This window comes from Semicossyphus pulcher, unplaced genomic scaffold (assembly GCF_022749685.1).
Source record: "Semicossyphus pulcher isolate SPU_LCO1_2020_fin unplaced genomic scaffold, fSemPul1.0.p SCAF_11, whole genome shotgun sequence".
NCBI classification, from domain to species: domain Eukaryota; kingdom Metazoa; phylum Chordata; class Actinopteri; order Labriformes; family Labridae; genus Semicossyphus; species Semicossyphus pulcher.
Genome location: NW_027211615.1, coordinates 22,497,623 through 22,515,995, shown reverse-complemented (window position 1 = coordinate 22,515,995; position 18,373 = coordinate 22,497,623). Strand labels below are relative to the sequence as shown.

At 44.1% G+C, this 18,373-nt stretch overlaps 1 protein-coding gene across 1 annotated transcript in view; it reads left to right on the top strand.

Moving 5' to 3' along the window:
- Window positions 1–697: 697 nt before the first annotated feature.
- The window catches only part of snap25a (synaptosome associated protein 25a), a 34,137-nt gene continuing 16,461 nt past the window's right edge, over window positions 698–18,373 (top strand). Inside the window, exons 1-2 of the mRNA XM_069683536.1 lie at window positions 698–869; window positions 17,180–17,323. Of these exons, the coding sequence (XP_069539637.1) occupies window positions 17,252–17,323 (72 nt within the window). The 5' untranslated portion in view covers window positions 698–869; window positions 17,180–17,251. The remainder of the gene's footprint in view (window positions 870–17,179; window positions 17,324–18,373) is intronic.

Sequence of the window (18,373 nt, the reverse complement as noted above, 5' to 3'; positions counted from 1 at the left end):
GAAGCATGTTTCCATTTTCAGTTACAGTTAATCCGAACCGCCACAAGCACTGCCGCCGCCAACCAGTCAAGTTTGATTCATCACGCTGGCTGTAAACATTGCAGACGAGTCGGATTGCTTATTGGTGCCAATAGGGAAGTTCAGGTGCCCCAGTCCAACATAATCCACAAACTGTTAGGTCTGTATTGATGTATAAAATCTGATGTAATCATGCTTAAACTAATGACTATTTTTAATATGTCTGTGGCAGGCTGTGAATCATAGGTAGCACTTAATAATGATGGGACCAATAATGATCCTTAACTGATGCATGACTCATGGTTTTAATGCCGGATGTGTCACGGACTCCTGTTGCTCGCCATTATGTTGATCAATCCACTTTAACTGTATGAGAGTAGTTGGCATTAAATAGTTAATCAGATTAAATCATATTTACTTTATATATCAATTAAAATGCATCATGTAAGGTGGATATCAGTTTCATAAAAGAAAGTAGGCCTATATGTTCCGTGTTTACTGAAACATTCAACAGAATCAGAATATCAAAATGTTTAGTTGCAATCTGCAACTGACCATGAAAACACTTTTTGAAGTCTCCCCCTCTCTCTCTCTCTCTCTCCCTCTCTCTCTCTCTCTCTCTGACAGACATCTATTAATACTGCTGCTGCTGACGTCAAAAGTGTCCGCCATCTTTGACTAGAGCTGCGCTGCTTTCCCCCCATTGAAGAAGAAGTGAGGAGGAATCAGCCGACGCGCAGTGCCTTTGCAGCATCCCAGTCAAATACAGAGAGAGGCTGGTACCGGGTAGCTGTTGATATACGCAGACATTTCCTCCCATCCTGAGTGCGGGGCACCGACATCAGGCACAGGTGAGAGCTCACACTTTTCCTACCACATTTTGAGCATTTATATGCATTTTTAAAGCAGGATGGTTTTGGTGCTTTGATGCAGTAGATGTTTGTAATTCGTGAAACCTGAGCGATGGTGATGCAAACGCGCATTTTTTTGTATTTTGTATTTTTCCATCTTGTTTGGGGGGCATGGCGGGATATTTGCTGCATTGTTAGGGGGGGAAGAGAAGGGTGGTTGAGGGAAAGGATGAAGGGAAGGAGGCAGAGGAGGCAATGCGTGACCTCCCGGGCGATAAATCTCAAACGCGCAGTGGATTGCTGCGAGGAAGAATGCGCTGCGCTATAATGCGTATATTCAATGTGGGCGTTTTCAATGTTTCAGCACCGTGGACAGCGGCAGGGAGGGAAAACAGCGAGGTGTTGGAATAATGTCTCAGCAGGTCGATTTTTGTGGCCAAACAGCGCACTGTAAAAGAGGTGCGGGGCTGTGTGTGTGCATTTTGAAGGGGATTGTTTTCATTCAAATCAGTGTAGCTGATTCAGAACAACGCATCTCCCACCTCAGAGCTGATCGAGGCAGCAGGTAGATTGCTGATGTCGCAGCACGGCGGCGGATCATGAATCAGTCTGTCGCACTCATGTCAGACAGAGAACAACAAATAATAGCAACCCCGCTGATTTGAGCAGAGGAGTCAGGGTGACTGCGTTGGACGTGGTGTGATGGAGTGAATATCATGCAATAGTAAACTGCGCCATGGTGAAGTCGGTGGGAGGAGGGTAGCCGATATAAACAGGAGGGAGGGGGTGATGCATGATCAGGCTCCATGAATGCGTCGCTTCTTTTATTTATTTTTTTCTCCACGCAGCGTCTTCTCCCCACAAGCTGCCGAATGCATGCCACACCGCGTCGTGAGGAGAGGTCGAAAACATCCCCGGCGGTGTTAGCGGTGGGTGAGGGAGGAGGGTGTTATTCAGGGGAGATGTGGGGGAGAAGAGCGCCGGGGAGGTCCGCGGTGAAACCCGCACTATGACACCCAGCCCCCCTCTTCCTCCTCCTCATCTTCCTCCCCCTCAGTATCCTCCATTCAGCCCGCCGTCTCCGAGGCGACGCACATCACTGTCAATGAGCCCCGAACCCGATGACTGTCGATCACGCATGGCGCACAATGGCACGGCTGGGTGCTAAATCTGCACCTGAGCGCTCCACAGGCACAGAGTGTGTACCCGCTTGGAGTGCTGCATTCATAATGATGTTGGGTTACACATATGGTATAAAGCTCCTGCAATAGTATGGCAATTCATGATACAGACAGACTGAAAAAATAACGTCAATTTGACAGCTTGGTTGATTTCTGCAGGCGGTTCGTTGAGAAGCAATCGTCGATGTCTGGGTTTTTTCTGTGGTGAAGTGACGCACCTGTGCTGCCCGTCACGCATGGCGCGCATCGTGGCTGCTGCACGAGTAACCCGAGCCTCATGACGCAGAAATTGATGGATAATTGTTGGTTATCCGGAGGTTTTATGATGCCACAGATTAGAAATTGAGGTCGTGTTGATCTTTGGCGCACCTGACGTTATATTATATTACCACATGGGGCGGTAGGCTAGCTGACTGATGCTCAGTGACAGATGCTGTCACTTAGGGGTTGATTGAATGTTCATCACTGGAAATCATGCGGTGTGCACTGTGACACTTGGATTACTAAAGTTATCCTGCCCTCACATTCTGTTAGTGAGTTCTGTGGTGATTTGTAACGACCTTAAAATCACAGAATTTATTCCAAACAAAAATGAGTTCATTTGGAAGAGCATAGCCTACAGGCTTTGGACAATGACAGCTGTGTGGTCATGACAATGGCAGCTTATAGCCCACAGCACACAGAGAGCACAGTAAAGCCCCAAAGGATGCTCCAGTTGCCATGACCGCTATACCAATATCACTGCGGCTTGCACTGTTTGGACTGCAGAGAGGGAGAGAGACAGAAGCAGGGAGAGGGTGGTGGTGGTGGTGGTGGGAGGGGGTGTCAGGCCTATACAGTGCGAGGGGCTGCTCTCTGGATAAATGGTGACTCACAACACCATCACCATGTACTGATTGTTTCTCAGAAACACCCCGGCCGTTGTTCGTTTCACATGGGTGCTTTTTTTTTCTACGCCTGCATGTGTGGCACTGTTCTGTAATGGAGCTTTAGCATGTGTGATCGATGCTGCTGGTGGATACGGAGCCGGCCGGCTGGCTGGCTGCGCATTGCGTGTTTTTGGTGCAGGTACAGGCCTGATTTTTTAATCCCCCCATGGCAGCTCCTTTTCTCCTCCGAGTTTCTGTCTTGTGCTTTCAGTGATATTCAGCCATAGTTATGCAAGAAGTCAGAGAAATGCAGAGAAGAATTTCTTGCAGGGATTCTGTGGTTTGAAAGGTCCCTAACAGGCCCGAAGTAACCTCACCTCAAGTCTACACATGCATAAGCAACACACATTAACCTCATACTACAGCCACATTCTGCAAACCCTCTGCGACGAGATTTACAGACACTTTCACCGTCTTTTAATGACCTACATCCAGCCGTAGACGGATCGTTAGATTTTCTTTTAAAGAGAAGCACGAGGCGATATTTAAAGTGCCCTTGAGCCAAGAACCACACACCGCTGCCTCGCTCCGTCGTTTGAAAAGTACTGTGGATTGGGAGTGCAAAGTTAAAGTCGACTGCGGTAATGTCTCGCTGTCACAGTGGAGCTCAGGTTTTAGCTGCATGACAAACAAAATCATCCTCTTGGATTCAGCCGAGCTTGTTCCGCTGCTGTCGCATTAGCAACTCGGAGATGTCCCCACAACACCCTGTGGAGGCCGAGCACGCCGCTCTCTCTCTCTTTATTTTCTGAGTAATTACAGCAATTCATAGTCCGGAGCCAAAGAGACATATCATCTGTCTCAGATGGGATTGTTTCTACCTCTTGGATACATCATTTTTTATTTCTGTCACCATGTGCTGAAACATTGTGGAGTCTTTGTGTCTGAGTTTTGACAGGTGGTTGGCATCACACAAGTGTTTCCCACCGTCTCCCACGTGGAGACAGAGGTGGAAAAAAAGATGGTCCTCCGTCGCAGATATTTAAAGTTAGCTTCTATGTTTGTATTTTTAAATTTATTTAATTTACTGCTGAGGTTTAAATAAGAATACAGAGAATAAAGTGCCTCGTTTAACACTTTGGCAAATACGTTTACTGTGAAGCCTAATTTTGTGTATGTTAAATATTTAGCAACAGCCAGTAGCTTAGCTTAGCATAAGGAAACAACAAGCCGATGTACTGTTTAGCCCTTTAACACAACAGTACGTCATATTTACACTTCAGTTTCACAAGTCAGAATGTGTTAGTTGAGAGGTTTAGAGGTCCCAGCTGAGGCCCTATCCACGCCATGTCTTCAAGCTCAGCTATAGTAGCTTCATGTTTACCATATGGACTTGAGAGTGGTTTAAATCTAACTAACTAAAGTGCAAAAAAAAGTGAGAAGTTATTTGAGAAAGTAAGTCAGAAGTGTTTCCGTGATACACGACATAAAAGCTCAGTGTGAGAGAAAACAGCGAGTCAGGGTGAAAGGCACCGTTTGAGCTTTTCTTTGTGTCCAGTCAGCCCTCGTGGGACATCCTCTCACTTTCTCAGAGACTCTCGTGCATGTGAACAAAAACAGAGAAACAAAATGGCTGCTCCCGAGGCCTCAGAGCCGTGGCGATGCATAGAGAGAGATCGCAGTGGTGCAGAAGTTTCATAACCACGTTATGAAAGCTGTTTCCTTTGTTGCTTTTAGTAGTTTTTATGAGCAAGAGGCTCTGTCATTTTGTAATGCAACTCTTTTCAAACGCCTTTTAAAGTTGTCTCTTGTTTTGGATAGAACTGTGTCACTGCATTTTGTAGTTCAGTTAAATGTTATTAATGGGGATGGCTGCAGAAACACGGAGTCCTTTCAGTGCTTCTTCTAAATTTAGTTGTATTTATCTCACCTCAGTTCTCTCACAGACGGGATATGACAGGTATTATCCCCCGAGTGGTGCTCTCCCTTCTGAGTCTTTTCTGGAAGTGAGAATGAAAAAAAGTTTTTTTTTACCTTTTAAAGTCGTGTTTAGGAGACAGTTATCTGTGAGGCCGAGCCACCGCGCTGTCAGGCGTCGTTATCGCTCCGCCATCTGTCCTCTCTCCCGCTTTCACAGGGTTAGATTATTATTCTTTGATTAATGAAAGGAATTTAGAGAGGAAAGTGATTAGAGAGAGGAGAGGGAGCGCGGTGGAGAGGGAGAGAACGGACAAATGGAGGATATTAATATGAGCGAGGGAAGGAATACTGCCAAAGTGAATAATTACCAGGATGAATTATCTGAGGAAATACCCTGGATACTCTTCATGAGAGAAGATTTGCCGCTATAAGAAAGATACATTTAATGAGTAAACTCCAGGTTATACCTTCATTCATTCATTCTATTAAAACAGTCTCATGTTTTACAACAGAAAATTGATATTCTGGAGCACAGCCACCTGCATTAGTGCGTGCTATGATGCAGAAGCCTCACATTGATCTGTAGCTTCTAACATATCACTTTCACCACAGCATTAGCCCTTTCTTTAGCGGCCTCCTATTGTAAACGATCCATATACGACCGCGGCTTTCACTTCCAGAACAAAAGCATGCGCAGACTTCTTTTCCCCGCGCAAGTGAAGCATAAAGTCACCAATTAATCTGCTCGGGTCAACATGAATACGCCCTCCGCCCTCTAGATTACACGGCATTGTGTGCTCAGGTGCAGGGACAATACGGCTGCATCAGTGCTCTGCAAACACCACCATGTGTGGAGTGTGGTGAGGCTTTCATTCAGCGATTAGCGGAGTGTTAGGTGGTGTTTTTTGGCGATATTGTTGCTGTCGGTCTTCCTGTTGGGTTAGGTAATTTATGATGCTGCAGTGCAGCTGACCAAGGTTGTTGGTGCAGGGAAGCCTCTGCGATGCTTTTATTTAAACCTGGACAGCTCGGTATGTGGAGGAAAGAGTTCATGTAGTGGGCGACCGGTTGATTCAGGTGCATGGTGGTGTGCACCTGACTTTGTAAGAATGGTAAATGGACTGTACTTATAAAGCGCTTTTCTAGTCTGTGCGACAACTCAAAGCTGCTTTTACACTACATATCACATTCACCCATTCACACACTGATGGCAGAGGCTGCTACGTTAAGTGCCCAACTGTCAATCAGATATCACATTCATACAGCAATTTGGGGTTCTTGCCCAAGGACACTTCGACATGTAGCCTGAGGGAGCTGGGGATCGAACCTCCAACCTTCCGATTGAAAGACGACCCACTCTACCACTGAGCCAGCAGCTGCCCAGAATGTGTTTAGCTTCCTCGTCACTGCACAGATAACAAACACGTCCTATTTTGTGTTTTATTGTACTTTTTTTGAGGTTTTGTTGTCCCACTGGTTCGAAGTTACCCACAATAAACTGACATTAATGTCTGCCAGATGTGTAGACAATGTCTTAAATTGCATTAAGGACAATAAAGATTGATTCTTTTGGATTGACCTCCACACTGGAGGTCAAACAGTGCAGCAGGGCATTTGCTGTAAGCATTCCAGTGTGACTGTATTCGCTTAATTTAAGTCTTTTTTTGTAAGAAAAAATGACACAGGAATTTCTGCCAAATCTTCTATCAAAGTAAACTGAATTTCTTTAATTTTTTGGATCATCACTTTGGATTATTTTCTGACTTGTAATAGAACAAATGATCGACTAGTAATTTACATTTTTGAGAGCCGTACTGATCTGAACTTGATCTGAACTCCAAACATTCTTCTGCAGCTCAGGTGAAGAGGCAGAGAAGGTGAAATAATATCTATTTCTGAGTGTATTCTGTCAGAAGGTATAGCCTCATCCTCAGGGTGCACCTCATTGCTTTTTAATGCCTTTCTGCTTTGGCTTCAAAGGACCACGACTCAGTGCCATTAAATGTGTATGGTTGGCTATGAAATAAACCGTTTTGGAATTCTTTGGGAGAGTCTTTTCCCCAACTGTACAAATATGCTCCGTGCCAACAGGCAGGAGGGTTGACTAAAGTAATCATTAGTTCATAACAGTGAGAAGCTGCGGCGCTGCTGCATCACTAAAACATCTGGATTTTTCTCTTCCCACTCCGTTGTTGGTTTGTTGGGATTCCATCAGATATATAAAAAAAAAAGACATCTGCTGAATTTCTCACCCGGAGAGCCTTCGCATCTCTCCACCCTGACGTTTATTGCGTCGTAAAAAATAGAGAGGTTGTGCTTCTAATTCAAAACAGGCTGCGGAGGCCTGCACAGAGATTGCCTGCTTGATTGTTGGTCGTATGTTTCTCTGCATCGGCCTCCCCTCTGAGCCCCCACCTCATCCGAAACAACCCATTTTCACGCCTTTCAGCTTTACTGCCAGCATCAGTCCACGAGCGCCCCTCCCTGCCATGTTTTGCTTGTCAGATGTCGTATCTCCACGGCCCCCTGGCAGTCAAAACGTCACCTTTAATAGCCACATGCTATTAATATGGCTCTGGGGGCTCCTTCGGGTGGGCCGATGCTGCAGCCGTGCAGGACCCCTTTCACTACGGACACCACAGAGGAGACGGTGAACACGTGGCTGAAGGGCGTTGGTGATGGACATATTTAGTGTGCTTTGCTGAACATGTTGAATTTATCCTTATTTTGCCACTTTTTTTCACCCTCATGCATTTCTGCGTTTCTCATCTGCCTACAGCAGCTTTAAATAAACACCACTGAGATGTTCTCCTCTTGTCTCTCCATCTATTGTCCCTTTTGCTGTGCTCTGCATTTGTTACCAAGGAGCTGGAAGCAGGCTGATAAGGAGTCGTGCAGCTAGGGAAAGGGTGGGTGAGGGGGCGGTCGGCCTTATATCACCAGGCTTGCCCTTGTCTTCACCCTCAGTCTATCTGGTCGCTTTTAGCAGATGCAGCAGCTATGCCACCTTCAAGAGACATTAATTAGAATGATGACAAGAGCTGTGCCCGACTCAGAGATTTGTCAGATGAATTTGGATCAGGCTGTTTAATACAAAGATTCGACTATGATCCTTCTTCCAGTTCAGCTCCACCCAAACTGAATCTGCTCCATACAGCCTGCCACGTTAAAGCAGAATACGAGTACACGTTGGGACTTCTGGGGACCACCAATGATTGCAACTGTCCACTTTCAGCCCCAATGATAAAACTGCTCTAACTGTAGCTGCTGCATGATAATGGATGGCCTGTACTGTGGTTTTCACATTATCATACGCACAGTTCATAATGCGGCTATCCCTCAAGCTGTGCAGAGTGAGTGGTCGCTTTGGAATATGATTATGAGAGTGTGTGTGTGTGTGTGTGTGACTGGAATACCAAGTGAGCAGCCTCCCATTAATGACGCGTTCTGTCATTGGTCCCTGACACTTGCAGAAAGCTTCTCACACTCACTTTCCATCAGCCTGACCTGTTACTAAAACCACAACGTAAACTACCGACACTCATGTCATTCTCGCTTTACCTTAACCTTGTGAATAGCTTAGCAGACTGCCTTGGACACGGACAGGATACGTCTTGTGTAATTAACCTACAGCATACAGTATGTTCAATGTGATACCTTGTAGGCTGCTTTGAGGAGGTTATATGTTTGTATTTCTCTCCATGTAGAACACAGTGTTTGGGGTCCTGACCTACCCAGTGGTTGTAGCGGTCAACACACAGAAGGAGATTCATCTCTGCATGGCTTTATATCCTGAAGCTGTCTCCTAGCTTCATTCGAATTCCCGCCAGGCTTCACAAACTGCTCTGGTCTATCTTCCCATTTAGATATACACAACTTCATAAATAATGAATGATGTTTCAGGCGACTGTTCTCACTCTGTTTGCATGCCAAAGGCAGGCTCGCAGCAAGGACTTATGGTTTCATGTGCATGAGCAATAACAATCAGTCAACTCAAGTAAGATTTTAGGTTTTACTTATTTGTTTTTAAGATTTTGGCCTTTTGCCTTTATTTAAGTTGCAATCTCGAAGATTTCAGTTTCGTTTTCTTTGGCTGCACCAATAGCGATCAACGCTAATTGTGGGAGCACTCTTCCCAGATATCCAGACAGTGTCGCATGTGTGACGTCCACGGTTGGCTCCGGTTGTAACTCTTGATTTTCCTCGCTGACGGTCGCTTTCCTTTTTAGTTTGCCTTCATCTGAGCGTCTAATTTGTTTCTTTTTCTTTGGATTTTCACTTATTTTTGAAGTTGTATCTGTAGTCATCGATCTTTTCTTTGTTTGTTCAGCCATAGTAGATTACTGTTTACTTGCAACACTTGCAGAGACCGGAAAAGCAGCCGCTTAGCTCCGCCTACCCTCTCTGGCAGACCAACCACTGCTGGCTGATGGAAAACGCGTCACTGCTTTCATCAGTGGGCCATAGGCTGAATCACCAATGTGTTACCTCATTCAGCGATAGTTAGTGGCTTAAAAGACATTTATTTGAATGACAATCTTGGCGATTATGACTTTAATAGTTCAGCTGCAGATAGAAAGCAGGATGCACCAAAGGGCAAAGGTCGGATTTGACTGGTGTGTTATTTTACATGGCTGCTAGTCTTTACTGTAGGATGGGTTTTCTTGTATTTCCAACACATTGTTCCTTTTAGGAATGAATGTTACTACATTAATAACTAATCTCTTCAATGTTTTCTCAATTATTTATTCTCTTTCATAAATGTGGCCAAGTAGGACACAGTGCTTTAAGCTTAACAACCATGTTCACTGTGCCATTAGGAGCTATTAGCATGGTACAGCTTTAGTATGTTAGCATGCTAACATTTGCTAACATTTGACTGGAATCCCTACAGCTATTTTCTTTTCAGTATGACAGTAACAATGATTTAAAATTCTTCAAGACTAGTTTTTTTGTTGATGGAGTTGACCTCTGTTTAACCTTCCTTAACTCTGGATTTGAATGACAAAAGACCCCTTCAGCTTTTCTCAGGGCACAGTTGAGAAAAATGTCCTGTAAGTCCTTCAGTATCTCTGTAAGGAGCTTTTAAAGTGTTATCCTCTGTCTGCGTCAGGTTTCCCGCTCTGTTATGATCCTCCACCTTCTGCTCTTTAGCCATGCGTTCCCGAGATGTGGATGGTCACAGTGGGGCCGGATGAATAAGTGATGGTGTCTTGGACTTCTCAGGTCAATAATGCATGGCATTCTTTGTAGAGCGGGCCACTGGGATGTCGCTGCAGCACTTATTGCAAGCTCCTCTGAGGAGAGAGCGCTGCAGCTGTAGTGACACTTTGGCTTGTTGTGTAATGTTTCATCACTGTTGATATTATTCCGGCTCCCACTGGTTCCATGAAGGGTAGTGTCGTCAAATCGTCATGGTAATAATGTGTTAAAACTTCCAAGCAAGACGGCTCTGCCCCTGTCTCTGCAGGCTTCTGTAAGGAGCAATAACGGCCCTACAGAAGAAGAGCAGCAGTAACAGAGATATATTTAAACAAGAGCAATTCACATCAGTGTCTCACCTAAGAGAGTGCCATGTGGAGCTATATGGTTGGTAACGACCAGGCCAGAACCTTTTAATCCAGTTGTTGTAGTTTGGATGCTGTGTTCATTTGTGTCTGCATCAGTGCGTATCATATCGTCTTGGGTTTTTCCCGTAACACCAGAAAATGAGAAGCTATTCCTGAAAGCTCGATAGATATTTTTGAACCCTGTGACTAACTGTGTCACTCACACTCCACTGTTCACTGATGTCTCGCGATCATTTAATATGTTTTGAAACATACGTCAGACATTCCAGCCCCGCATTTCCACTGAAGAAAGGCAAAGAAAGATGCAGGGACAGACGTGGAGTGTCTGAAACTGGAAAGGATACAAAATGGCAGCCAACAAGCACAAACTTAGAGGCAGAGAAGAGACACACACACACGCACACACACACACACACATGCAAGCCCATTTGCATAAAACAGCAAACAAAGATCTATTGTCTTCCTTGCCCCCGGCCACATGACTGCTTTTCAGTGTCTCACCTTCATGGTCATTGTCTGTAACATATTGATAAGTCTGTCTCACAGCCTTAAGAAGAAGTTTTTAAAAGTTTTTGTAAGTATTCAGGTAAAAAAAAATAGGCCATAAAACTGACTATATTTCCAAGTATATAGCACAGTACAAGTAATACAAGGAGTCACGATTTTGTTAGAATTTTGCCAATATTAAGTCAGTTGTAAAAAACATTTTTAACTGAGAGGACATGACTAGTAATTATTTGGGACAGTAACATGTCCTAATTCTTTAGTCTAATTCTCTTAATTGGTCTGTTCAACCTTGAATCATGTGTTATTATAAATAATGAGAAATCTCCTTCACCAACACTGAAACAGGAGTCCCACAGGGTTATGTTCTTGGTCCTCTTCTTTTTATTTATACAAAAAACTTAACACAATAATGGGTAGATTGCAGTACGTTATTTATGTATGAAGATGACACCGTCATATATGTATAAGGAATAAGTTTGAGACGTTGTCTTACACTCAAGTGAAGAAAACTGTGTAAGTTTACAATTCTTCTAGTGGTCGGTCCTCAATAGAAGCTAAAGGTTGCAAAAGCAAACTTAGATACATTTAGAGTTATTAGACACTGCCTACCACTTTATGCTATATTATTATGTTATTTAGTAATGTAATGTAATGTAATGCAAACAGTCTCTGAATATAGTTTAGTCATGTAGTCGTGGATGATCTCCTGCCTTTAGTATGTTTATTTTTATCCTGTATTTTTTTCTTTATTACTGTCTCTTTAGTTTTTGTACTCTGTGTTATGTATTTGTTGTTGCTATATACATATACAAACATTAAATATATAAATATAATATACTAATCTGTAAAGTAAATTTTGTAGGTAAAACGGTAAAGATGGTGCAGTCCAGTCTTTTTTATTTACCAAGTAAAAATTAGGGAGGCAGATAGAGACGTAAAAAAAGAAAGACGCAGGGAGAAATGAAGGACAGAGGAGGGATATTAAAGAAGAGAGGAGGGGTAGAAATGAGAATGTGTGGGGGTGGTTGCTGGGGGCTGGCAATCTTCTCCAGGTGGAACAAGATTGGACAGGGTATGAAATATGCCGTCCTCCGGGGAGCAATGTGGTGGGAATGGAAATAAGCAAATCTTCATACCTTTGGTTATTGTTCCCATGGTGATTACACTGTAATGTCACTGTGGAAGTAGTAAACACGTGACGAATGGTTGGATAGATGGAGCGCTAGAAAGAGGAATATCTTATTAAACATTCATGGCGTTATTTCTCGGCTCATACAGTACATAGATGCAGATATTAAGGTGTGTTTTTTGTTCGTCTATTTTCCCACACGCTGTTGATAAATGTGAAGCCTTGCTCTAAAATCACCTTGTCACCAATGAGAGCTGTCAAGCCAGTCATATATCACACTTTACAGCATCTGTTCTTGTGTCGTAAATTAAATCATGCTGCTTATCAGCAGACCTCATGTTGCCACAGCCTCCGTCCAACATGGATGTTATAAAGTGTGTGTAAATGCCTGTGTATACAGTGCTTAGATTTGTGTGGTGCACCACGCCACGGCTTAGCTGCTGTCAGTTTAATAACTGCGAGGTAAATTTTTGTCCTTTTAGCGCTCTGTTCCTGTTCTTTATTGCTTTTCTGACTTTGGGTCAAAAGGTCGCTTTGGTTGCCGTCCCTGCCATAAATGTCAGTGTCAGTACTGTCAGTGTAACACATTACAGAAAGGTTATACAAACACAAGAGCAAAGGAAGTGTACGTGTGTGTCAACACATAGTGGCAGACGCACAAAGACAGATTTGTTAAATAAGGAGATAGATACGGTCCTTACTTCCTTTTCCACGTGCTGCATTGTTACAGAAAGAGAAACTTGTGATTTACTTGTTATTAACATCATGATGCAGATTTGTAAGAAGTAAAAATTCAAGCTTTGTCAGGTCTGTCCTCAAGAGGAGAAGAAAACTCTTAAAATGCTCGTTTGTTGAACGGAGGTCGGATTGATCTGATGCATTCGAGGAAGTCGGGAAATCCGAACACTGAACGGCTTTCGTGACACAGCGTCAAGGGAATTCATCTCAAGTTAAATTTTAGATCTAGAACAGATTGTTAGCTGTTAGCATGCAGATGTCTGTTTATAAACATTAAAAAGAAGCTAAATCGTCGTCAGATCACGCTGATGGGAGCCGGGATGTCATTACGGCGGATTACGTTCCGCCTGCTTTTGCTCTCCTCACTGACTGTTTTTCCTGCGTACGCCGCAGCCTGCTGATACGTGATTGGTCAATATTACTCAGACTACAAGCGTAGGTCAAATGGAAACCAGAACACTTGCCTTCACAGATATCCACTTTATTTAACTCCTTTTAAGTGGTCTCTATCTGCTTTGTTATGGCAAGTTTCTCAGTGTCTAAAAATCTGCATCGTCACTCATATTTCTGCATAGAACCGGAGATAAACAACATGTATATATATTATATATTATATATTGGGTATACAAGGTAAAGAATGATTTCCAGATGAGTTGCCAATACAGCAAGTTGCTTATAAGCTAAATGTGTAAATTATTTTTACCCTTAAATGGTAAATGTTTAGCGTTTAGTTTTGTCTTCAGACCACTCACAGCCCTTCACAGTGCATGTCACATTCACCCTTTCACACACACATTCACACACAGATGGGAGAGGCTGCTATGCAAAGTGCCAATCTGACCACCGGGATTTAACTAACCACATTCACGCACAGTCACACGCTGATGGCTATGCCTTAAAGGAGCAAATTGGGGTTCAGTGTCTCGCCCAAGGACATTTCGACATGTCGGCTGCAGCAGCCGGGGATCAAACTGCCAACCTTCCCATTGAAAGACGACCGACTCCACCGCTGAGCCGCAGCCGCCCCGCCGTTTAAAGTGTCAAAGAATCTGACCCCAAACCACGCACACTAATTAATGCGCTGATTATAAAGCATGATATTACAAAATGGTAATATGCTTGAGCAGTATTTGGCGTTAATTCTTGAGAAAACCTATGATGAGCTTGTTCCAGTTTTGATGCAGGCATTGCTGAAGCCTGCTAAAATGCGAAGCCGTAATTGAGACATAAAGTAAAAGGTCAGGGCGGCCTGTTAAAACTTAATTGCCTGAATTTGGTTACATAAGCGGCCAGGCCGGCGATGATGCCCTCTCCTCCTTCAGAGAGTCGCTCTGAAGATCCAACACGATTCAGACGTTAAGCCGCACAGTCCGGAGGTTTATGTAACCCAACATGGCCGCTGCTGTTGTGAAATGATGCAGGACAGCGAGAAGAAAGGAGAGAGGGAGAGGAGTCAGAGCAGGGAGAGATGCTGTCTTAATATCAGTTTCTGATTCAACATTTTATCAGCAAATGATTGAAATAATCCAAACGTATGTCAGCGTTTAGATCACCTTCAGTTATATAAACAGACCTCTGAGTAAATGCTGCCATGAAAGGAGCCTGAAAACAACGCAGGACTGAATCATTACGATGCAGCTGTTGATCTGAGGTTGTATAAATGACTGAATCAATCTACAGAGATGAATGGAGAACAATCTAGATACCGCCCAGGGAGGCTTTAATGATTCAGACCGTGACGTGCTGTTATATCGCTGTGGCGGTGAAAGAAATGGCTTCATATATTCTTGTATGTGCAGCAAGTGTGTGGCCAGCAGATGTTGTTGTGGAACGTCTCCTGACACACGAGTGGGCGAAGCAAACACACGGGGGTACAGCAGGACCTCCCAGGCAGATTATCAAGCAGACCGCGTGCTCAGTCAGCGGGATGAGACACGTCCAGGTGGGCGAAGCCGCCTGTCCGAGATGATAGAGGGACTCTCGCTCCTTATTGGTCTTTCCTTTAGTTTAAAGATGCACACTGTTTATGTTGAAGTTACAATTGAGCATCGATGAAAACTGTTGTATGTTTGCCTGATGATTGTGCTTCTGTGAATTAAGTAACGGCACATTCGGTTCAGGATGAAGGGGTACAATGTTTTTGGCCGCTTGTGGGCAGCAGAGAAAAGCCACATCATGCATATGATAACCTTACAAACCTGTTCAGGTAGTGTGCATGTATAAAAGTGTTGTCAATGAAAACAGCTGCCTGCTGTTGCAGGAAGCTACGTTGATGGAAGCTTTGAGAATGAATCAAACGGTTGTGGCCGGGAAACCAGAACAAAGAGCTGAAAGAGAGCAAGATGCTCTGCAGAGATGAGGGGAAATGAAAACTTCTCTGTGTCACTATGGGAAACACCTTCCACATACATGTAGTAGTGATTCAATATGACTATGAAATATTTGACTTCTGCTTTAAACTTGAGGGACTTTTGAACCTTGTGAAATGCATCTAAAGGTGGAGTAGATTTCTGTCCACAATCAAGGTGTCTATACTGATGTGCCACCAGCTCCTAAGAAAAATATCCGAGTCAACATACACCCAGCTTGTCTGGACTATGTTTAAAGTTGTAATCTCGAAGATCTCAGTTTTGTTCTCTTTGGTGCCACCTATGGTGATTAACGGTAATTGCAGGAGCACACTTGTAACTCTTGATTTTCCTCGCTGACGGTCGCTTTCCTTTTTAGACCGCTTGCCTTCATCTGAGCGTCGAGTTTGTTTCTTTTTCTTTGGATTTTCACTTATTGTTGAAGTTGTATCTGAAGTCATCCATCTTTTCTTTGATTGTTCAGCCGTAGTAGATTACTGTTTACTCGCAACACTTGCAGAGAGCAGAAAAGCAGCCGCTTAGCTCCGCCTACCCTCTCTGGCAGACCAACCACTGCTGGCTGATGGAACACATTACACCCAGTCTGTAATACTGCAAATGCAAAGGCTTTCATCAGTGGGCCATAGGCTCAATCACCATCGTGTTACCTCATGCGGCGATAGATAGTGACTCAACAGACATTTATTTACATGAAAATCTTCCAGATTATCACTTTAAGATCTGTGACAAAACAAGGGTCAAAAAGAAGGTCAAACCTTTAGTACAGCTGCAGTTGGGTCTGTGCTACGTGTCATATTTCTGTCTTCTGTATTTGGTGTTTTTTTTATCAGAAATATCACTTCAGACATCTTCTTTATTAACACACGTCTCTTTTGTTTCCCTGATGTGCATGAAAAACGTGTCGCTCCCTATTTCAACCCTCTAGCCAGTGAGTCATCCTTCTTCTCCCTGGGCAGTGAAGGCCATCATTGTGAGGGGATTACCGTGGGAGGGAATTACATTTGATTCTTAAGGGGTTTAAATAATTTGAATGCTAATTTGTAAGCATTTCTCGTAGCGATATCCACTGATGATCTCTAACTCATCTGACACATGACAAGATGTTTCGTGATCAGCTTTGGAGTTAGCTCCCGGTAATCCTACATCTGGAGATGCCAAACTGTTTGGCTCGTGATACCACCAGCCTCCTCACGACCTGCAGAGGGGAGGCAGGGATCAAAGCTACACGACTAACAGGCTGTTTATGTCTCTCTGTGGCTAATCCTCCCAAAATCCCAGTCAACCCTGTCTGAGACTGGCATTCCTGTGCAAACATCAGTCGCCCCGCTCTCTTTCCATTGATTCCTCAGAACACTGCTGCTGCGGCGGTGGCTCCTTAATCCTCCATTATACAGCCTGTGACAGTAAACAGAGACTTTGGAGACACAAGCTGCCGGTTGGCTACCTCTGCGTTTTATTGTAGACAATTTTAAATAAGATTCATTTTGCCATGCTCTTTCTTTGTCTCATTAGTATTCGTATTTTAACGTTATTCCCCTTTGACGATTAGCTGCTGTTAGCCAAACCAGAAGCCAGTTGGTAGGGAGGAGTCTTTCACCTTGCTCAAGGGCATGTGGACAGGACGCACGCCGGATGATGGATGTATTTAAACTGAGGAATTACAGGATGAAATGATGTTGAATCAGTGTTTGTCTTAAATAAGACAATAGGAAAGCTCTTCTTCCAGTCCTTAAAATCTTCAGCTGCCCATGTGAGCCCGTAAACATCGCCTCTCACTGCCACTCATGCTTTTTTATAGTGCTCCATTTTTCTGCTTCCAACTGTTCGGAGTATTCTCATTGCTCAGTGGGGTGCAGAGAGGAGACTGTATGATGTTTGTGTTTACAGGTGCCTTACATTGAATGCTTACCGACTTTATTAGAAAACCGTGTTTTAATTGTGTTGTCTTTCCACAGTGGCGTCATCTCTTTGAACTGCAGCATCCAATACTAAGTCCTTTCCCCCTGTTTGTTCTGTCTCCTTTCCAGCCCTCCCCGAATTCCCACTAGGATCTTCTCTTCCCTGTTGGAGGCCTTCTCCACCCCCCACATCTAGCAGCCATGGCAGATGATGCGGACATGCGCAATGAGCTGTCAGACATGCAGCAACGCGCCGACCAGCTGGCCGATGAGGTGAGAACAACGCGCTCGCTGCAGACACATTACGGCATGCACGCATTTATGCAAACTTAGACGGACTCGACTGCATACAAATGAGCCGCACGTATATTGACAAACATTTTGCAAGAACTTGCAGCTTAGAGTTAATATCATATCTGCATATAACAGCAAATCTTGTCATTCTGCACACATTCTACTTATGTGCAGGGTGTTAAACCATAACAGACCATATCACAATAGATAAACAGTTCAGTCCTTGAATGCATAATACATACAGCACTATGCTTATCGCTGCCTCGGGCTGTGGCTGTATCCACATGCTGCATTTAAGTCTGTGTGTGCGCAGGTGATAGTTTACACATGCATCTTACTTTACATAACATTACATGATAGCATTCTGAGTGTGTGTGTGTGTGTTTTTGTGTGAGCACACTCATGAGCGTTACATTTACAGAATTGATTGCGACAGTGTGTCTGTGCTCATGTGTTGGAATTCGTCCGTGAGCGCGTGTGTCGAGGGTGTGTGCGTTTGTCATTAGCAGTCAGGATGAGAGAGAGACAGAGAGGGTCTCCGCCATGGCCCAGAGCAGATGAACCCACGCCCCTCCAGCTTCACATATGACTCACGCTGGCACAGCTGAGCAGAATATTAAACACACGCTCTCTCACACACACATGCATGAACATAGGGCATGGACAAAATGGCGGCATCGGACAGTTTTGCCTTTGTTGCATTGACCTACGAAATCTCTCAGATCCACAGAGAGGACAGCTCGTATATTTGCCTTTTCAGATTGAAGACATGAGGACTGGTTTTGTAAGAGTGCAGGCGCATCCTCGTTCATCAGATGAACAGGGAAAAGATGACAATCAGGAAAAAGTACAGATGAAAGCATGAGGATTGGTAGGAAAGGAGGAGGAAGAGAACTGGCAACATCAAAGATGGCGGCTCAAATCGAGGCTCGTGCCCCACTCGATTCTTTACCCAACCCCCCTTCTCCGCTCCGCTGGGCTCACAGTGAGCACAGCTAGGCGAAGCTGTGTCATTGTAAGAAGAACAAG